General features: G+C 36.3%; 1 protein-coding gene across 1 annotated transcript in view; it reads right to left on the bottom strand.

The window, feature by feature from the left end:
- LOC103066754 (gamma-aminobutyric acid type A receptor subunit alpha1) overlaps positions 1–23365 on the bottom strand; it is a 44700-nt gene that overhangs the window by 5888 nt on the left and 15447 nt on the right. Inside the window, exons 4-8 of the mRNA XM_088134749.1 lie at positions 19173–19240; positions 11442–11662; positions 10532–10614; positions 8826–8969; positions 2205–2357 (exon numbers count right to left, since the gene is read on the bottom strand). Of these exons, the coding sequence (XP_087990875.1) occupies positions 2205–2357; positions 8826–8969; positions 10532–10614; positions 11442–11662; positions 19173–19240 (669 nt within the window). The remainder of the gene's footprint in view (positions 1–2204; positions 2358–8825; positions 8970–10531; positions 10615–11441; positions 11663–19172; positions 19241–23365) is intronic.

The raw sequence follows: 23365 nt of genomic DNA, 5'->3' as shown, positions 1-23365 counted from the left end.
GTGGTGAATTGAAATTGCACCCAGAGGGGAATAAAACCGAATAAAATGGGAAATCAGAGGCAGTTCATTGGACAGGGTGAGATAGTCTACCCGGGACAAGTGATCATAATGCACTCATAATTTGGGACTGTATTAAAGCTTTACTTTACTACTTATTTATCACTGATAGGTGTCATTTTGTTTCTACCTCTTAGATGGGTTTGTGCCAACCCAGCTGTTTGAATTGAATTAAAGATGCAATTTTGTTTGCTCTGGTATAATCTTAAAGTGAAATGGAAGGCATTTTCTGTTCACTAGCTCATTTCTGAAACCCGTCTTGAATTCTCCAGCCAGTTTTTGCAACTGTTCACCTCAGGTTCAAAGGCTAGCTATTCATGCTAAGTTAGGAATGGCGGAAAGATGCCACTGTGACAATACCTTTTGCATGTTCTACAGCGTTGTTCCTCACCTGCTGCTGAATAGTTTTAACTCACCACTCAGCTTTTAGTAAGAATAAAAAATCTGCATCTTTCTCCACTTTCTACCGTTGCCTTAAATCACATACTCACCAGTTACCTTGACAACTGCAGACGTTTCAGGTATTAAACCTCTGCTATATTTTGAGGTTTTCACTCACAGTATATTTTCACTGTGTCAATTGTTAGCCAAAACCGACAGCAATGAGAAATATCTTGCACTATCCATATTCAGATGCATTATTTATGGAACATAATCTGACTTTTCTATTTTCCATCAGCCCTGTTCAGACTGTATAAAGATCCCCCCCACCCAAAATCTAACTTTAAGATGGGAATTCTACTCAGAGGGAGGATTTTAATTAATCTTAATTTAGTTATATAATTGTGATGGACCCTATTGTCCTCATAGTTGCAAGCTATTTGATGGAACTTTACTTTCTACCTCTCTAGTTTCATGTGCTTACATTTATATGAAATATTTGAAGCATTCTTCTTGGGTTACTTAAAGGAAAAAAAAAATCCATCTCCACCCCCACCCCACACATAGACAAAAATTTACATAGAAAGGCCAATGAAGCAAATACCATGAAATGGAGACTTGGAATCATTCAGACAAGCTGAAATTAAATCCAGACTGGCCAAGAAGCAATTTTGGTAAGAAGAAAATTAAACTTCAGTAAACCTATATTGGATGGTAACGAGCTCCTCCAGAAAGCACAGGTTCACACTTGGGGTGTTCTGCCTGACCTCTACCTGATAGCTAGTATATCAGATGGAGCTAGTATATCAGCTGCAGCTTCTCTTGGGCTGACTGGAATTAGTGATGGTTATCCACACCTTGGTCACATATAATACCCTTTCTGGGACTCTACCTTTCAAAAGCCTCTAGAAATTGGAATTGGAGCAAAATACAGCAGCTGTTTTGCTGATATATGGATTATATGATGCCTGTTCTGAATGATGTGGTTGGACACCAATTGCCTACCAGACATTTTAAAGTATTGATGTTGGCCTTTAAATCCCTAAACAGTTTAGGTCTGACTATTTGAGGGAATCCAGGAGGAAAGGCCAGTTCAAAGATTTCCTCCATTGCCAAAAGCTCACCTATCTGCCACACCAAAGAGGGCCTTCTCTTGTGTGACCACTCCCTACCCTACTTCCCGGTTATAAAATATACTCACCAAGGAAATGTGCTTAGCCCTCCCTCTACCAATAAAAATGGTTTCAAAACCCACTTTCACCAAGCTTTTAATTGTTAATTGAACTGAGTTTCAAATAAATCCATAAATGTTAAGTTAGAATTTTTAAATCATAGTTCATTGTATGGCCTCGTTCATACCAAACACTAATCCATAATGGGAGGAGATTGCAAAACAACAAATCAATCAACCACATTATGATTTATTGTTATTAGTATTGTACAAAGCTTCCAATCAGTGCTTTGCTTTGACAAAGTTCATGTCACACACACACCACCCTACTCCCCCACCGCAATGCAAGGCAGATATGTTGTTTCCCTCAAAAGCCTTGCCCAGCAGGTCCAAAAGCCCTGATGAAGCAATTGCATCACCTCTGCTTCTCACCAAGACAAATCATGTTATTTTTGCAATACAAAATGCCTCACTAAGACAAAGTGCCACTGCCATGGACACCTTAAGTGTGATATATAAATCAAAGGGCATTAATGCTACATATGTTAATGCTTCTAAACAATTCAAACAGATTTGGATAATGCAAGACACTCACCAAACACAGTTCTTGCTGGAACTGATTCTCTGTTAAGCCAGAAAGATACCTGGGATAGAATTACTGTCATTATGCATGGCAGGTATGTTTGAATGACAAAGTACCCAATTTTTCTCTTCAGATGGAAATGGGTGGTCATCACAACATATTCTCCTGGATATGAGGGGGAAAAAAAACAAGGAAATTTCTTAAAATATAAATAAGGGAGGAGGGAAGGAGAACTTCTTCAAAGTCTTCCATCAGAAATATAGTAATTCAGAAATTACTGTACCTTTATTGCTTTAAATTACTATTTACATTTTTCACAAGAACTAATCTAGAACATCGAGAATGGTTCAGCATTCTAGTCTGCTATTTTAGAAGGAAGCAGTTGGCATTTTACAAGAATAGGAAGAGTCCACACATGCTCACCCCACACATACAGACAACTCCTAAGCCTTTGATTCTAAGATATCATCAGTTGGACACATAGTAGAGTTGAATAAATGCCCTCTCTTAGATTCAATGGATTTTGCAAGTAATCCAGGATTTCCTCTCCTTTTGTCTGTATATGATTTATTTGATCTCAATAGTACAGTTTGCTACTCACTGCATTTGCTAATTATGACATTTAGAGGTAAAGAGTTCTTCTGCAATCATCTGCTTTTTTTTCAGTCCATATCATGGCTTCCTTGCCTACTTGTGAGTCATCAGGCTGAACACAGCTTATCCTCCTTGTAGAAGCAGGGATGTCAAACTTTTTGTGAATTAAAGGAAATTCTTGGTCATTGAGTGATATGTTGAGAGCTGCACTATGAAAACATGTGGGTGAAGCCCAACACTTGGATTTCATATCATTCATAGTTAATTAACACGGATACTGTTAATATGATTATTCTCCAGTCATTAAAAATGTCAATCTAGTAACAATTTTGGAGGTACCTGGTTGTTGTTGTTGTTTAGTCGTTAAGTCGTGTCCGACTCTCCGTGACCCCATGAACCATATTGCGCCAGGCCTTCCTGTCCTTCACTGCCTCCCTGAGTTTGCTCAGTTTCATGCTCATTGCTTCAGTGATGCTATCTAACCATCTCATCCTCTGCCGTCCTCTTCTCCTTTTGCCTTCAATCTTTCCTAGCATCAGGGTCTTCTCCAAAGAGATCTCTCTTCGCATTAGGTGACCAAAGTATCTGAGCTTGAGCTTCATTATCAATCCTTCCAATGAGCAATCAGGGTTGATTTCCTTTAAGATTGACTGGTTTGACCTCCTAGCAGTCCAGGGGACTCTCAAGAGTCTTCTCCAGCACCACAGTTCAAAGGCATCAATTCTTCGGCGCTCCACCTTCTTTATGGTCCAGCTCTCACAGCCATACATTACTACTGGGAAAACCATAGCTTTGACTATGCGGATCTTTGTCGGCAACGTGACGTCTCTGCTTTTTAATATGCTATCTAGGCTTGCCATGGCTTTCCTCCCAAGGAGCAACCGTCTTTTAATTTCATGGCTGCAGTCTCCGTCTGCGGTGATCTTGGAGCCCAAATAAATGAAGTCTGTTACTGCTTCCATTTCTACCCCTTCTATTTGCCAGGAATTGATGGGTCCAGATGCCATGATCTTAGTTTTTTTAATGTTGAGTTTCAAACCAGCTTTCGCACTCTCCTCTTTCACCCTCATCAAGAGGCTCTTTAGTTCTTCTTCACTTTCTGCCATTAGGGTGGTATCGTCTGCATATCTGAGGTTGTTGATGATTCTCCCTGCAATCTTAATTCCGGCTTGTGATTCTTCCAGCCTGGCATTTCTCATGATGTACTCTGCATATAGGTTAAATAAGCAGGGTGACAGTATACAGCCTTGTCGTACACCTTTCCCTATTTTGAACCAATCGGTTGTTCCATGACCGGTTCTAATTGTTGCTTCTTGGCCTGTATACAGATTTCTCAGGAGACAGGTAAGGTGGTCTGGTACTCCCATCTCTTTAAGAATTTGCCACAGTTTGTTGTGATCCACACAATCAAAGGCTTTTGCATAGTCAATGAAGCAGAAGTAGATATTTTTCTGGAATTCTCGTGCTTTCTCCATGATCCAGTGAATGTTGGCGATTTGATCTCTAGTTCCTCTGCCTCTTCGAAACCCACCTTGTACATCCGGTAGTTCTCGGTTCATGTATTGCTGTATATACTGTTAATATGATTATTATTATAATATATATATTATTATATATAATATATATATTATTTATATATAATAATATATATAATATATATTATATAATTATTATATATTATGTATAATATAATATATTATATATTATATTATATTATATTATATATATATAATATAATATAATATAATATAATATATATAATAAATAATAATAATAGTATTTACTGTTAATATGATTATTCTCCAGTCATTAAAAATGTCAATCTAGTAACAATTTTGGAGGTACCTGGAGACTCAATCAAATCTTCCTGTTGCCATATGTAGGCCTGAAAGGCCACATGTTGTACCCCTTGCTCTATGGTGATGTATAACATAAAATAAGACTCTTCTTTTACTATCTGGGTAGAATCCAAAAATTAAGGTCATGGTATAATATGACCGCTAGGCTTGTGCAAAACCATTTAGAGGGATACTGTACTGGGCCTTCATCTGAGCTGGCTGCCTGAAGTGTGGAAGCATCATATCTGGGCATGCATGTTGATGTTGCTTTCCTTTGATACCAGTCCAAGTGACCTTCCCTTGTCTTGGACAAGGAAAGGTCCTTAAAGTAGTTGTGCTGAGCTTTAACAGACTTAACAGACTATGACTGTTTGATGCTTCAAGCAATGGTTTAAAAGGGTCAGTTTGCTTTCTTTGCAGAGCTCCTCTTAGAATGGTTTTGTACAACCTTAATGATGATCAGGCATTAGCTTCATAATCACATGCTTACAGGGCTTGGCACAGGGCAACCTGCAATAGGAATGAATGGGCTGACTTCAATTAATGAGACGCAATTTACCCATAGTTCCTTTTGGTCTCATTCTCTTTCTGCTCACTGTGCCACTTTTAGATTTCTATTTGTTTTTATAAATAAGGAGAAGTGTTCAGTTAAACATTGATGGTGACTGTTCACTATTTAATTTCTTTTGTGAAATGGGTGTTTTCAAGAAATTAAACAACCATTTTTAGTTTCACCTTCTATGAGTATTAGTTTCAAATTTAATATCTTGGAAAGATCAAATTCCTTAGGGGACTAATAATACGCTATTACATTCAGCACTGACAAAACAGAAACAAAACAAATGTTAGTTGAAAAAAGAAATGAGAAGGCCTGAACTCAAATAAAAAATCTTCTTCCTAAATTAGAGAAGACATATAAAATAGTCCTGGGGATTTGAAAAATCTAGCTTCAATCCAGCTCTATTGAAGATCAGGCATTAGTGTCTTGGATGAAGATGTTCATTCTTTAAACTATTGATGATGATGATGATGACGATGATGATGATGATGATGATTTATATCTATAGCCCATCTTTCTTTGGGAGTTTAAGGCAACAAACTCCTTTCTTTTTATGCCCACAGCTACAGTCTTGTGAGATGGGTTAGGTTGAGATGTAATATATTGTTCAAAGTCACCTAGTGAACTCTATGGTTAAGCAGGAACCTGGATATGGGTCTCCCTGGAACAAATCCAAAATCTTAACCATTTCATTATGCTAAGCTAATGCTATCCTCTGGCAAATACACTGATGGACCTTTAAGCTTTGTTCACTGTTTGCTGGGTTGGAGAGCTCCCATAATAAAGAGGCTGTCTGCTAACATTTGCTTGTATTATTTGGGCATAATCCTAGTGTGGAGTTCTTGGTGCTCTCTGAGCTTGGTTGCTTGCTTGCAGCCATTTCATTACCAATCTAGTGCCATAACATCATCACTGCCATAATCATAATCTCATTCCTATTCCCCAGCCATAGATTTTCTTCAACCTATGGAAACACTCTTAAGTAAGAGCATTGTGAAATAGACACCTCTAGTTCTGTAGGTAAGCAAACCATGAACAGGTTTTTACATCCTGTCTTAGGAACCTCCACTTCTAAATCTGTAACAAATCCACACACTACAGAAAATGCAGCACAGCCATTTTATCATGATTTCAATAAACAGTACTGCCAATCTCCCATTTTTCCATCATCCAAGAGGTCTCAACAGGGAAATGTGAAAATGTCCATCTAAATAAGTATATTACTGCTCAGTTTTCATTCATTTCAGTGAAGTCTGATGGGTAGTATTTTGTCCAGCTTTCATTGCAGAGTGCAGCAAATCCTGTTAAAGTGTTCTGGTTTTTATTTTGTAAGTGTTCTGAGAATTTGATTCAGATTGTCCTTCTTACGATTTTTCTATTAGTACATAAAATTTGTACATGCTATTAGTAGTATATACTATTAGTATATAAAATTTGTTTGCTAGTTAGTTGGTTGGCTTTATATAACATCAACTACCCAAGTCTTTCAGCTGTTTGGAATAAATTTTTGAGGTTAGTTCTACAAATTGCTCAGATCTAACAAAATATGATAGAACCATGAATGATACAATTATAGTACAGAAACTGTTTATTTCCTTTTTACATTTCATTCACAAAATCATTTAATAAATAATTTATTCTTTTCAGTGTTTGCCTGTAAAATATTGTAACCATCACATCTATAAAATATTGGAAGCTTTTAGACTGCTACAATCCACAGACCAACTAAACTGGAGCTAAGGGAACAATTCAAGAATCTTGGCTAGATTTTCTGAAATCTTAACATTGGTTTCTCTTCAAATTGAGAATAAAGGTTTATATGGGGATTCCTTAGGTTAAAATGTATATTCCATTCAATCACATTGTGCTTACAACCTGCAATATTAATAGCATGGACAAATGTTCTTACAGTTCTGTGAAAGCATACCTGTCCCTTTTCCAATGTTCAGAATGTTTGCATATTTTTGCTACTAAATGTTGTCAAAGGTTCATATGGATCTTACTGATATATGAAAGGAGTCTGAAGTAAAAAAAAAAAAAATGTGGTTCTTGTTTCTTTTACTTGATAAACAAAGTCATCCAACTTGACTTTGGATGCAATGTGCAAGTGTGAAAAAGTAATAGCCCCCTTATATTCAGAAATCTGCTGCACTACCTTACAATTTGAATTATGCTTCAATTTCTACAAACTTAATTTTCCTTTTATCCATTTTTTTTCTTTCTTGTTTTACACCTTTTTTCTATTCTCCTTCATTTTCTACTATTATTACCAGTACTATTACTACTACTACAACTCAACAGCAGCAGCATCTTTTAAATGTAATTATTGAAATTGTTTCTTTTTTAATAACAGTGCTTCTAGTGGTTTTACTGTAGGTTTTGTTTTCACTAATCAGTGTCAACTTCATGCAGAACTTGTTGTTAACCATAAGTAACCATGATTCATGCCTTTTAGGCCATGATGTTAATTTTGTTTTGATGCCTTTGCCATTTGGATTTCCCCCCTTGCTTGGGCTGCTTCATATTTGATAGCACTTATAAAATGCTGTGAATAAGGACTGGAATGCTAACAATGTTCTTTCCATTAAGATTCCCTTTCTGATTGATTCTGTAAACAATCTTTCAATTCCTATATCTTTGAGGGAATTTTTTGTTCATGTTCCTGAAGATGTAGCCCATCAAGTAGACTGCATGTCTATGTAATTGTGAAGCTCTTGGATGCCCCTTCATTCATGACTGATGGGGGAAAGTATGTGTGTACATGTAGGGGAGATTTGGACTTATTATAGTAGCTAGAGCCATAGAAAGCAGCTCCATAAAATAGAACAGAATTCCTTTCTAGAATGGAAACAAAAAAGTGCTGTAGAATTTAAGACTACTGATTTTTATGTGATTATCACAGAGGCTTCCGAGGATCATGCCCACTTCATCAGATGTTTATATAGATCTGTATTATACACATCTGATAATCAATGTCCCCAAAGCCTATGCAGTCATAAAATATGGTTAATCTTTAAGATGGCTCAGCATTATTTCATTTTTCAGCTTCAAAAGTATAAGACAGCTATCTCTTTGGGAAGCTTTCAGCTTTTTTGGGGGGGGGGGATGATTTAGTTTGGATTTATGATTATTCAATCCAAGCAACATCTTGCCTTGTTATCCCAGTCCCACTATGTTTTTCTTTCCACTCTCCTCCTTTTTTGAGCTATAGAGAAAAGAAACTAATTGATTGCTTTGAAATTTTAATGTCTGTGTAGCTATAAGCAACATGTGTTCAGCTTTACTGTTCATAGAGAATATCAAGCTGGGGAAGGAAAATGATGTGAAGATCTCCTGGAGGAAAAGTGGAAGATTCTCATTGTTTCTTTGTTAGATTTAATGAAATCTGAACCTGGCGAGAACAATATTTGAGTACAGCCAATGGTTTGTTTTGTTTTTCAGGAACATTGCAAAGCAAAGATACATTTAAATGAAAGATGTTCACTTCATACAACTTTTAGAATATGGATCATTAAAGAGCAAATTAGGGATTGTTTGCTTTCTTTTAAAAAAAGCCACACTCATCTAAGACGTAATATTTTTAAGATAAAACTGCTGTGGCACAAATGGTGGACATGTAGCAGCACTGGGTTTTTTACCCACCTGTACTGGATTGCACAATTCCAGAATCCACAGTTTGTCCCATGAGATCATATTGGTTTAGCCGGGAGCCATCTTCAGCAACTACAACAGAACGTGCAGGTTCCCGTGTCCATTCATACATCACCTCTGATTTTGTATAAGCATCTAGTTGGTAAAAAAGAAAAAGAATTCATTTCCAAAGTTTCTTTAAAAAAATCCCTGGCCACATCAGTCTGACCAAGTGCCATGTGTTTGCCTCTCCCTTTTTTTAAAAACTGTTTCCAATATTTTATTTCTGAGCAACAGTAATGCTGTGAATCAATGACAGCATTACAGTATGCCAATGTAAACGTTTTCCCCAAAAGATCAAGTAGTAAATATACTGAAAGACAGTTTGAGACTTACAGACCTCTTACTGACATTTGTGAAGAGTTAACTTTTTTCATATGACCAAATATATCAAACCAACATTCAGGAATAAAGATGGGTTATCTTCACTCTACTCTACCTCAAGTAACTTAAGCAATGACATAAATGCAGCTCTCAAGAAATTCTTGGAATGTTTCAGAATATGCCATCAATGATTATCACCTGAATCACATTATATCTTGAATTCCCTTACTCTTGGCCATACATCTCCTTCAGACTACTAAGATAGTTCAGGCCATTTCAAGCAAACCTCTACCCGAACTTCTCCAAAGCCCTGAAATTCACAGAAAGGTAAGTTCATTTGACTTCAGACTGGTTGGTATTCCCTGCCCAAGAACTTTTGCTTTTCTCCTTATGGGAAAATATCTTATTAAGTGTCATTTTTAGATTAGCTTCCTAACAAGTGTGTGTGTGTGTGTTTTAATTGTATCAGCAACACAAAGTTGGAAGATCATCCATTTTACTATAAAGTGGAAAGGTGAAATGAAGTCATTTCATTGTAACATCCCGGAAGAAGAAGCTACAGACTGAATGCACTAGTTTCCAGAATGGCACTGAATCTTACAAAAAGGGCATTTACTGAGAAAAGAATGTAGCTATTGTGAAGGAATACCACAATTGCAAATTAAAAAAAAAAAAAGAATGCATGGGACAAACATTTGGGCTTTAAAGGATTCCAACCACTCATTCACAATTCTAGTTTTCATTTTAGGATACGCCAAATGAGAGGCTTTTCAACTAAAGTCTACCAGCAAAGGACAAGAGGTATTCAAGAATATCCTGTTTTTTAAAAAAAATGCCTAGAACAATCTCCTTGTTTTCCTTGAGTGCTTGTTTTCAGTTTTTTTTCTTTAAAAAAAAGAGGGGGAGAGGGGTCCAGAAAGTATTTTCATTGTTGCTGTTTAAAACTTCCTGTTCCTGCCTATTTCTTATGTGCAGTTCAGAATGACAGAAAACAATTGATATGGCATATAAATTGACAGTCAATCAATCCTTTGAAGTAAATCCTATATTTTCTGTATGAATTAATAAAGTTACTAAAACTATACTTTTTGTAATAAGATGTAGCCACAGATAAGCATAAGAGTTTATATGCTGTGCTATCACTGTGCCCTCCACATGTTGCCTCATGCTCCTGTTAAATATTGCATTATGTTTATCCATGTAGAACATTTTTATCTACAAAATAAAGCTGCAATAATTGGAAGGTATCATATCCACAACCCAGGGCCCTATTCTAACTGCTAAGAGGCCTGTAGAAAGGAGAAGCTGGAAAATAATTATCAAAGTCAACTTACAGCTTCCAAATTTCAATGGGCAAGCATGTGCATCCATGGGAAAGTCTTCTAAATGCATTGGGCATTCTGCTCTCACTGTGAGTCTGCAAACAAGTCAAAAGCAATAGACCAGATTTACAATATAAAGTGGCTTTAATGCAAATGACAATAGCAGGTACATATTCCACTGCAGCTGATTAAAGCATTGTATCAAATCATTGTTTGCAGCAAGGTTAACCAGAGATTTTGCTCCCTTGATTTAAAAGCCCACCCCCTGCCTTTTTTTTTCTATACAAGAATCCAATAAAGTCTATGCTACTTTTTGCCCTAAAGACCAAACTGTAACATATTTATTCTAGTGTCCACATCAGTGCACAATTATGAAAATTAAGTAATTGCAGTGTGTAATTCAAAACTGTTTCTCTGTGATGCATAATATGCCAAGTTAGATTTATGCCAGAGTTATTTTGTCCCCCAAATTGTCCCACTTTGTTCTTTGCCATTTGAGTCATGATCACTATACTCAAAATGGAAGATGGATGCATCATTATAGAGTGACAAATATAGTTGTTACTTTCATTTATATCCTACCCTTGTAGGATTAGACTGTAATAAGAGTCTAATCCCCAAACCTGTTAAAGTGAAATATGGTGTCTTTGCTTCCATCCCAGGGAATGCAGAAAGTTCAAAGGCCAGAAAGTGAAAAGAGGAGTACAAACCAGAAGAAAAATTAACACTGAAAACAGCTACATTCCATTGATCCTTTTTAAAGATGTATGTATTTTATTATCTAATGCAAATCTTGAAAAAATCCAGGACTCATTAAAGCAAAAGAACATTTATAAACAAAAACAAAGACACACCCTGAAATGTGTGCAGCATTTTTTTTTTTTTTTTGGCATAAATAAAATGCCACATCTTTGCCGCTTACCTCATTGTGTAAAGCAGTGTCCCATCTTCTGTAATCCGCAAAAGTTTGTTAGGCATAGTCATGTTGTGAGCCACTGATTTCTTTCCATTGTGGAAAAATGTATCTGGTGTCCATATTTTGCTAGCCATTAAATTATTCAGTCGAAGTACTTGCATGGGTCCTTTGAACTTCAGCCTTTCATCCCTCCAGCTTTGTCGGAAAAATACATCTATTGTGTATTCCTAAAATTAGAGAATGGTGAGCTTTGAAAATACTTCATTTAGTAGGCTTTCGGAACAATACTGAGCTATAACAAGTTCATCCGGAATATCTGTGTTTTGTCATTTGAAAGTCATAAAGCAGATGAACAGAAGTATGAATAAGGCCGGCCCTTTCTTCTAGAAAAAAAATGGATTCCTACAACCTCCAACAAATGTTGGTTTGCACAGTCATGTGTTGTACTTTACAATAAAATGATAGTTTTTATTTCAACAGTTTGCAAAGGTCAACCCTCTATTAAAACAGAATTCTCATGCTCTGGGTCACAATCCCAGGGAATTACAAGCAAATTTGAGGGGAGTCTCAAGTCTGAGCAGGGCTTATTCAATTAGAAGAAAGAAGAAAGACCCAGAAAAGGCACCATTTTATAGGACTCCAGCTTTGCAGACAGAATGTAGCCTGGAACAAATTCTAGTAGGGTTTTCACATTCAAAGCTGGGTTGAAACTTGTTCCCATGCTACCTTGACAAGCCAGCAGCCAGTTTGTCCAAGCCAAATGAACGATAAAGGCACAGCCCGATGGCTTACATATGTAAAGCTGGATCACTGTCAGTTGTGCTCAGACAAGTTGGCAGCAAATTCAGGATTTTCTGTAATTGCCACTCTAAAGACCCAGCAGTAATTCTAAATAAGTATGAAACAAGAAGTGAAAGGAGCTGTCTCCAAACTAAAACTCACATTTCAGGAATAATGCAAAACTAAGCAAGCTCATCCTTTAAATACGATTTTAAACTTGATGTTTAATTTTTCATTTCCATTTAAAAGGTTTGATTTTGTAAAGCTTTACAGTTCAGTCATTGCTTTGTTTGATAATATAGATTAAAATTTAATTATTATAAATAAATGGTGTGGTTATTTCTTGCTCAAATCTAACTGCCAGTGAAATGGTTATTAATAGGAAATGTTATTTTATCATGGTAGGGAGTCAGTTCACCACAAAGTCTGAGAATTCCTGAAATGCCAATTGTCAATAATCATGAGAGAGATTGTGGGGAGGCTGGGAAAAGAGCGGAAGAGAAGGGAGACATAAATAATCAAGAGATAGCAGACAAATCAGTTGACAACTTATCTCATAAACACAACCTAGCCCAGGTGGAAAAAAATCTGGGTAGAAGCATTTCAAATCATTCAAAGGGACTCCACCTTAATTAACTCACCATATATAAAGATAGGAAATTCCTCTTACAATTTCCAAGATTCCAACATTTAAAGGTACCTTGCTGAAATCTATGCAGTTCTTCCTTGAACTTGCCCTGTTGTGTGATAAATAACTAATTCTTTCTGTCTCTCTGACTCTTTCTGATAGCATATGTCTATGCAATTTGCAATGTCTATGCAAATTGACTTGAGAAGGAGATGGCTGGGCTGCTGATGTCATGTGAGTGGTAAAATACGGCTTGGGCAGCCATTTATGTAAATGGCAGCACTTTGCTTGCTGCTAGCGTTTCGATGATACATATGTTTCTCCTCAAGCCATGTTAGATTCAGAAAGTAATTTAATAACATATCTGCCAGCAGAGTTCACTGGCTGTACTGACTAAAAGCATCTCCATCAAGATACCTTGTTGCTGATTTGGAGCACTATGCATAGATTAACCTTATGACAACATTATAATAGGATCTTAAAACCAGGACTGCAAACAAGGTATTATATGGGCCACCAAGGAGGGATTTTTGTGCATCTGCTAGCTGTAATTCACATTACTTCAGCAAGTTGCCGGGTCCTTTTTCTGAAGAATTTTTGCTGTGCAACGGTGAATAATTGTACTATGGCTACTAATGAGTTCCAGGAAGTTCTGCTATAGCTGAGGAGTTTGACTCTTAGTTCAAAAGATTTGAGAGCTAGTTTTCTGCAAATGACGTTTCTCAAGAAAGAAGGACACATATTTCTAGCTACTGTATCTGTGAAGCCAAACATTCTCCTGAAAATTCCCATTTCTCCTGTGAAGCCCTGTCATTGCACTATAAACCGCAGCTCATCATTACTGCAAGATCCTTTAGATTTTATGGCATAAATTACAAAGTGGGAGAAAGATTTAAGACAATATTGTTATTGAGAATGCTTATATTTTTTTGCTCCTTTGGGCCCTTCTTGGATCAGGCTCTGTAAGATAAAGTTGTTTGTGGCTTTCATGAGGAGTATTACCTATGTAAGTTGATGAATGAAAAGGATCTGAATGTTTTGTCTGCCTATAACAATCCTTTAGCAATTGAATTAAACCAAAAGGATTCTCAGCAATTAAAGGAACATAATAATGCACAGGCAGATGTACATAAGGTAATGGCTGTGCTGTCCCAGTGGATAGAAAATTTCACCAATTGCAAAATAAGGTATTTTATCGCTGAGAGGATGCACATTTACAACAGCCATACTAGTTTAAATTGGAGATTTACCATACTTTTGGGAAATAGGGCCATGTTGCACAAATCTGCAGGAATAAGTCATACTTACCCAGTACACAATAGGTGCACCTTTTGAAGCTATTTCAGAGATTGAGGAACCATGAATACTACCAATGCTGGGAATGAGAGTATGTGAATTAACCTGGAGATTGATGGGCACTTGATAAATATGTTTCTGGACACAGGACACTCAGTTTACAGGCTATCTGTAAAGATTGTTTCTGCAAATGCTGACTTCAGGTACCTTCCTTACATATCACTTCATACACAGGACAGAAGATTCATGTGTGGGGTGAAATCCAAGCAACAGCACCAAATCAAGGTGAACCCTTTATCTTTACAGACTGTGCCAGGTGATAGGCCCACTCTTTTAGGGAAAAATTAACTTCATTGGATCAAGTTAATTTGGTCTACAGTCAAGCAAACTCTAATTTTCACAACTTGGTGCATATTTTTGACAACAATGGCCTCTTTATCAACATGGTATCATAAAGAGACTCAGGAGTATTGTTAAAGTTTATCTTGATACCAGAGCTATTTTTGGGCAACCATGTCTTTTGCCTTATTCCTTCAGGGAATCTGTGGAAAAGGAAGTGTCAGTTCCAGTTGTGACTGTTAATCACTAGGTAGAACCAGAACCATACCCTTTACCAAGTGCAGAGGATCTTTTTGCTTACATTAGCTGAAGGCAAGTACATTTGCAAAATTGACTCATCATGTGCCTATCAATCACTGGAGTTAGACTCAGATTTAGACTCAAAGCAATACTTCACTATTAAGACTCATAAATGTCTGTATCTACCAAAGATATATTTAGGGTTTCAACTGGGTTTCAATTTTTCAATATATATTAGAAGGTTTACATTATGTTGTCTTCTTCTGGGTGATATTTCGATCTCTTCCTTTAGGGAAAAAAACATTTAGCACTACTGGACAACGTGTAAACTAGACCTGAAACCTATGGATTGCAAATGAAATTACATATGTGTCAATTTCTTCAACAGTCTGTAGTTTACCTGGTAGCATATTGATCAGCATGGCCTCCATCCCATTAAAATAAGATTGATGAAATTGTTACAGCACCTCATCAACAAATATCTGAATGAACAATATAATATAATATTGGAATATAGTAATAAGGATTACTATAATATTATATTACTATAATAATTTATAGGTCTGTTAAATTATTACAGACCATTCCTGTTAAATTTGTCTACACATGCTACAATCACTGGTAGGCATGAGCCCATAGTTATTCATGATAGCCTGAGCTAGATGAAGATATAGAAGAGTTTGTACATGTATGTGCTGCTTCTTGTTCTGTGCAGAATCAGTCCTTTAATGTACCCTTTTACCATGGACATTGGCAAGATCAGGATGGGAAAGAATCCTTAAGAACTATACTAAAATGAGCAGACAGACTTTTCTTCTGGCTGTACACAATTACTCCAATTAGCTGGTGGTATTATCTACCAACATCAGTAGCAGTGAGATATGCATTGCTATATAATTCACGTCTAACTTTTGGTCTATCAAGACAATTAGACTCAGAGAATGGATTTACCTCCAGTGAAAGTCAGTGCTTTTTGAGACAAAATGGACCCCTCTGTACCATAGCACCCAAGCTAAAATGGTGCAGCAGAGAAGGCAGTTCAAACATTCAGGAAAGCATGGATGAAACAGCTGGAACTACAGCTGAGCAAAGGTCAAGCGGGCTCCTATTCAAATACAGGAATGTTCCACACATGGTAACTTAAAAGTGTTACTATCAAATGTCATAGTCAGCTAAAACCTTCTTTGGCCCATATTGTGGGAAAGTATCAGAAGAAGCAAAAAACAAAAAAGGGGGGGGCGGAGCAGGGGGGACATGATCACACAAAGACCCCACAATATTCAGGCCAGTGAAAAGGCATGTGGGAATTCTAGCAATCTTGGCTCTGCTGATCTCCAGGGACCGCTTGGGTGGAAGAGGTTTCCTAATTTATATGATATAGATGTTGGTAACTGTCTCATCCACATTCATGGTGATCATCTACTTTCAGATGAAATTGCACAAGTGACATTTTCTCACTACTTCAAAGGAAATGTGCGTTGCCTCATGCTTCCATCAGAGAAACTTAATACAGGAACTTTTATTGTACCTTCTTTACTAGGAGATGCTCTATTGGTTCTTTGGTTGAGTGAAGGGGTCCACTCTGTGTGTGAAAACTCAGGAAAGACTGGCTTTATACTTAGTATTTTTGTTGCATTTGTAAGAGGGGAGGGGGATGTAGTAAAATGTGACTTTAGGGGCCACCTTTGTAAGTGGCAGCATTCCATTAGATGCTCTGAATCACATGATATGTAGGGTTTCTTTTTTTTTTCCCCTGACATCTATTTTAGATCCAGAAAGTGACTGAACAATATATCTGTCAGCAAAACTTAACTATTACATACGTTGTATTGGAATTAAATCACAGTTTGGATTAAAATCACTTCCATCAAGATACTTTGTAACTAATTTAGACTACCACACATAGGTACACAGAATACTAACCTTGTGGTAATAGGATCCTAAAATTGGACTGTAACAAGTTATTACACTGTAAACATAGCCTATGAGCGTTCTCCCTATAGCAAGTAGATGCTGGAAAAGTTCATCAAAATTTAAATTCCAAATCTGGAGGTATACTTTATTTATCAAATTATAAATTTGGTATAGCAAAGGAGAAGAGCACAAACACAGGCTGAGTCTCATACATGTGTTTATAATAATATTAATAATATTAATGTTTATTAATATTATTACAAATATGTATTACAAATGCATATTTTTTTTATGAAGAGAGAAAGGTAGTTTATAAAGGGGTGCTTTGAGGATAGCCTTAGTCAGTTCTTTAGTTTGTCTTCCAAAACTAAAAAAGAACAGGATTTCAGTCTCCAAAGTTTTCTACTAGCAGTCAAACTAGATGTATTTTCAGATTCTTGAAATAAGTATTTAGGAATTAGTTCTGCAATAGTATTTGCAGTTCTCCAATGAAAATGACTTTGTAGCTCATAACTCTTACAGTATTCTGGGTTTATATACATTATACATGGTGGCTGATCAGTTTTATACATTATTAAATAGATCAGATTATCAAGATCCATTCTGATTATAATCATGGATCCCTTGTGAAACAGGCTTTCATACCAAACTTCTGAGAAAAAAAATGGCAGTGGTGTGTGTGTGTGTGTGTGTGTGTGTGTGTGTGATCATCTTGGATATCTTAGTGATTTGGTTTTTTAATACTTTCAGCCTTGGTATTTTATTGAACCTGGTCTATGAAGTAGAAGGTGAAAGTACGGTATTATAGTGGTTCGAAACCTACTTTCTGAGTCAGTTCTAGAAGTTTGCAGGTGGAGATTTTTGTTTGTTCTCATAGCTATTAAATTATGAAAATGTATAGTGTTTATTTCTGTCTGCATATTATTTTAATTTGATAGAAAGTCAACGATAAGACTATTAGGGGGGTTGGGACTGAGTGATATTAGTATGCTGATAACGCTGATCTCTATTTCCCCTATCCTTTGGAATTAGACTGCACCATTCAATCAGTAGACTGGTGTCTGGATCTGCAAAAGGTTAGAGGAAAGCCAGCCAATGGAAACTGAACCCCAACAAGACAGAAAATATGTGAATTTGGGGTTTCTAGTTCCAAGAAATGATTATGTATCCTGCTTTGAGAGGGCCTGTTATTTTCCTTATAAATGTGTACGTATGTAGCTTGAGAATATTCCTAATTTCATCCTCACTACAAGAAGCTCGAGTGACTTGTAGTGTCACTAAACAGAGATAAGCTAGCCACAGTAGTTTCTGCAATGCCAACTTCCCATCTAAATCATAGTAATATGCATTTCCTGAGAGCGCCCTTAAAATGGCATTGATTGCATCCAGCACAGAAGGCAGATGCTAGAATGCTGTTGGAAATACCACTCAGAAACTTTATAACAAGCCTTTTAAAGCAACTGAATTGATGCACAATGTTCTTCCTATCTGAGTTCAAGGTATGACAGGAGTTTCATAATTCAAAGTTTGAGTGAAGACCTCTATATTATGCCTAAGTATGTCTTCTGAAGGGGCTGTTGGTGTGTGTGTGTGTTTTTTTAATTGTTTTAGTGCAGAGTTCCTCAACCTCAGCAACTTTAAGATGTGTGGAACAACTCCCAGAATTCCCCAGCCAGCTGAGGTTGAGATACACTGTTTTAGTGTGTGTGTGTGTGTGTGTGTGTGTGTGTGTGTCTAGTAAATCCAGGTTATAAAGAAATGCTTTTACCAACTTTATCACGTTCTCTTAAATCCTTGATTTATTTTATTACTAACAAATGTGACATAACAATCTTTACTCATCAGTAGCCAGAATGTAGGAGAATTCCTTTGGACTCAAATGTGCTTCCTTGTGGCTTTGTTCCAGCACATAATATATAATGAAATCCCTCAGAATCAGTCCTAAGCTTGAGCTTTTATGCATCACAATTTATTGCCAAGCTTTTAAAGAACTGAGTAATCAAGCCTGACCTCAACATTACAAAATATTTACAGGAAATAAAAGATTTATTTAGAATCAAAAGGAATAAGTGGAAGACCAATCTTCTAAATAACATATAAGACATGAGACAATGCAGAATTATTTTATTACTATTTTGATCGGTGGCCTGAACAATCATAAGAAGACAATATTTATTCTGCTCTGTTTTCCCTAAGCTGGTTTAGGATTCAAATGGCCCATTCTCATGGTGAGATGTTCATCACAAGCAAAGTTTCCCTTCCATTTGCTGCTTCTGTTGGAAAAGCCAAGTTGGAAAATCTACTACTGAATGAGCCAAATATTATAAATGTTTCAAATGACTTGAATCATTAAGCTGAAGATGGCATTCAAGATTAATGCCTCAATGCACTCAGACACTGTCAGTTGCAAGGCTGTAAAACTGCTGGAGATGTAGAAAGCATTTTGGACAAGAGCAGTGATCAGTACATTCAGAATTCCACACTGTTCCTGAAGGCTAAACAATTCTTAACATACTAGAAGGCAGTAGAGCATTACTTACCATGTCATGATCTGACACAGGACCAAAGCTGGTAACAAAGATGTCAGTCTTCACTGCAGTTACACGCTCTGATGAAGCAGGAAATTAGGACAGTGAATACCTATCATTAACTTTCTTTAAATTCAAGCAACAGATTCTCTTGTTCCAACAGAAAATGCATTTATGTTTATTACAGATACTAAAAGGAGGTAATAATTCTGTATTAGATGCTTTGCATGTGCCCCAGAATCTCTGGGCTTTCCATCTAGACTTATGAAAGACTTGTGAACCCTGCAGAGCTGCTACCAAGCTACTGTATATATATATAATACAGAACTAGAGGGACCAATAGTCTGACTACAGATGTTCAAAGTTCATCCACACTGTTTGATCAGTTAAGCTCAGATCCATAAAATCATCTGCAAACTATGTGTGTTCCTTTGCATACACACTTCTTCTGAGAAGCAATTAAATTTCATAAGAACTTCTCAGAAGGAACCCTCCCAATGCTTTGTACAGTCCCCCAAGTTCAGAACACAATTTGATGATTCAGAGTGAGATCCTATAAAAGAAAGGTCAGTGATATGCATAAATTCCTTTCTCCACAACCGTCTTGGAAAAGAAAAAATAAGCAGACATAACATGGTTACAAGCTGGTTAGGAAGGGCATGTCAATGCACTAATAATTCAATATCCTATTACGTAAAGTGAAAACTAAAGAGTAAGGACTTCAATATCCATTTTACCTCTCTAAGTATTAAAGAAGGATGCCAACATAACATTGCCAACAATGACTGTAATGTATTATTTCTTTTTTACTCTATTGCTCTTAGGAACAACAGCCATAAGAATGATGATGAAAAGGCACTGTGATGGTAGAATTTCCTAATTAGTCATCCAATAAAATTGGTATGGCCTAATCAAATCTCCCTATGAGGATATTACAGGAAGGGGTTTCTTAAAATTTAATTAGGTTGTAGTATAATTCTAAAGATTGTTGCAATGAGAACTAACCTTTTATTGCAAGTGTAAGGTGATTCCCCAAAGAAATATATTCATTCTGAGAAAACTGAGTATTCTTTTCCTAGCCTAGCAAACAGCTCCAGAACTAAAGTCTGCAAGATTTCAATGCAAGCTGGGTAGATTATGAACTGAGCTAGCACTGGGTAAAAACGAACCCTTACTCCCCTTTTCAGGGAAAAATGTTTCAGATAGAGTAAACTGAAGCAGAGAAACAGGAGAGAAAGCTTCATCTGACTTCCACTCTCTGCCTCAAATTGTTCACCATTTACAATGGCTTTTACTGAAATAATAAGAATAATAAAAAACTTTTTAAAAAACCCCAAGCTTTCTGAATTTAGCTAAAAAGATATGTGTATAACCATAGAGTTAATCCTCAAATAATTCATGGAATAAGTTCCCATTATTTCTAGTATGTTGTTGTTCAAGCTATAAAAGAAGATTTCTTAAGTCCAGTGAAAAACACTATGACTACGGCATATATTCTATTCTGAAAATCATGAAAGCCAGGAAAAAGAAAAGTGTTTCATAATTTGCTATGGCTTTCACTATTCTGAAGGTGCTAGAAAGTTTCCAATCATTTCAAAACAGAGCTGGATCTCATCCCAAGTCAAGCGGGGATGGGAATTTAACAGGGAATTAATTTGCTAGGATCTTTGAATAAAAATTGCTGCAAGCTCACTGTGAGGTACAGGAGGTACAGCACTGTAATGGTTGAAAAGGGTGTTATAAAAAATTAATTGTTGCTGCTGATTGGTCCTCACTGACTTTTCCCATTCTCACCGAGGTGGAGATTTGACTATATCCACTACACGTGTATTTGCATTTAGAATCCTTACCCACCCACCTGCCCCCCCAAGATGCTGAAGATGGAGTTTCTATGTCTTGTCAGTTCTCTGCAGCTGAAGAAGTGCTCTGGTATGGACCACTGGAAGCAGCAGTCACAGTGGTTCCATGCCACATTTCAAATATTTTTTTTTTCCCCTCCAATCTTGAATACTGTAGATCAAAAGTAAAATGAAAGAGGTATTACTGAGTTGGGAATGGCCACCTCACAGCTAGATAATTCACATATTTCTTCAAATAGAAGTCCCGCTGTGTACAGCAGTACTCACTTTTTGAAAACTACACATGTACCATCAACTTCAGTTTCTCCTTTGATGTGAGTTAAATGGATTTCTGCAATTGTTGACATTTCTGTTTCATTTCCTGAAGGAATTTCCTTCCTTCAGCCAACCCCAAATCTATCACTTTCCTTAACACTTGCTTATTTCCTTAACCCAACCTGTTCTTCTTTTTCAGTTTCTAATTTCTTTTTTAATTTTTTTTAAATTGTAGTTAATTAGTTATGTGATATAAGACAGTCCATTTTCAAACAAATGTACAAAAATAAAAATAAACAACTCACCACTCAAAAGAAAAGGAGAAAAACCAGCACAACAAATAAAAATATAGAAAAACACAAAAAAACTATATTTAAAATATATTCCAAGTTCACCTGATATTATCAATCTTCTGAATATGAATCAGCTTTCAATATTCACCAAGCCTGTGCAATGTTCCCCCCACCCCCACCCCCAAAGGGAAAGGTAATGTGACATTTTCTGATATAAAATTTTCTCAAAAATTGCTAGGTCACACATCTCTAAAATCAAATCCTTTATATCTGGAGTTATAGCATTTTTCCATCTCCTAAGAATTATTCTTTTTGCTATTCCTACAGGACAAAATTATTATCTCTTCCCATAGTTCCACAGGTTCTCCTCTAAATAGATTAAGCATACTAAATCTGTTCCTTGTATTGATCTTATATTCTGACAGTACATCTTCAGCATCAAATCTTGTTTGCATACCTACTGTTTAATTTTATAAGATTAACCTGTATATCTGTCATCAATAATAATTCATAGTCTGTTCCACAATCTACACCTGAGACTGTCCTACATGATTGTATTGCACTTCTCCATCTTCCTCCTTCTATCATATAATCGGTTAAATTCTTGTGTTGTCCACTTGGCGATGGCCGTATGTAGAGCCAACATTTATGTTGCTTGAAGCTGGTGTTGGCAATGAACAAAGAATCTCTGCAAAACTCTATTAGCTCTAAGAGCATAGACTTTATAATCAGCAGCTATTGAGGAAAGGATCTTTTCATTCTTCACAGCTGAGCATACAACATAATATTTTTTTCTGGTCACTCTTCTCTCTCTTTTGTCTCTTCCTTGTGTGAAACTTCGCTGGCAAATACCTGTTAACTCTCCCTGTTACTTTGTTCAGTGACTACATGTAGTCTTCAAGCCTTAGGCTATATACCCTTTTTCTAAAGCATGAATAACTAACTTAATCAGCACTAAGGGTGATGCCATAAATATATCAAAAAGCAGACAGGTTGACCCTATGACTTCTTGCAAAGACATGCTTAGATTAGGAAGCACTTTATATAAAATATTTTACTTATTTCAACAATATAACAAGCATCACAGGCACAAATACACTGTTGCACATGCATAGTTCCAGGATATTCAGAGTGGATCTTTAAAAGCTCAAGAAATGAAACACTTTGATTTAGGGCTTAATGATTAAAATCTGTTGCAATCACATTTCTAAAACTTCTAAAGCTCTTGAATGTATGCAAATGATGAATTTGATAGCCTGAAGTGTTCTGGATTTTACAGGCATCAGAGAACTGTTAAGATTCTTTCACTTATCCTCCATAGATTACTTGACCCTCCAGAAAGACTGGGGGGGAAAATCATCACACTTTTTGAGTTTTGCACAACTTTCTGTTTTGGATAATCTTCAATCCTGATAAAGTATACATTGTCAAATATTGTTTCAGACAGCTCCTCCATTTTAACAAAAGAACCACTATTTTAAATTCTTTTTTAAAATTATCTCATCTCCAACAATTATCTCCTTATCCTATCTATTTCTATGATAAAGTTGTATGTTTGGTAACATTAAAATAATTTCTACCAAATATTATTTTGAGGTATTGTTACTTGTTATAATGACTGATGCTTAAATCAACACCTATTTTTTATTTCATATGAGAAAAATGGGTAGAGGGGAGGGATTGAGAGAGAAAGATTCTATTTCCACAATACACAAAATCATTATGTACCCACCCACCCCCACCAATAGGTTTACAACAGTCCTTTAGAAACTTGGCTATTTAAAGTTCTTTTGGATAT

The sequence above is a fragment of the Python bivittatus genome, unplaced genomic scaffold (assembly GCF_059951505.1).
Source record: "Python bivittatus isolate LINGU-HERP-01145 unplaced genomic scaffold, Pbiv_v1 ctg000080_np1212, whole genome shotgun sequence".
Classification (NCBI taxonomy): Eukaryota; Metazoa; Chordata; class Lepidosauria; order Squamata; family Pythonidae; genus Python; species Python bivittatus.
The sequence above is the reverse complement of the archived record's forward strand: the minus strand, read 5'-3'. Positions and strand labels throughout refer to the sequence as shown.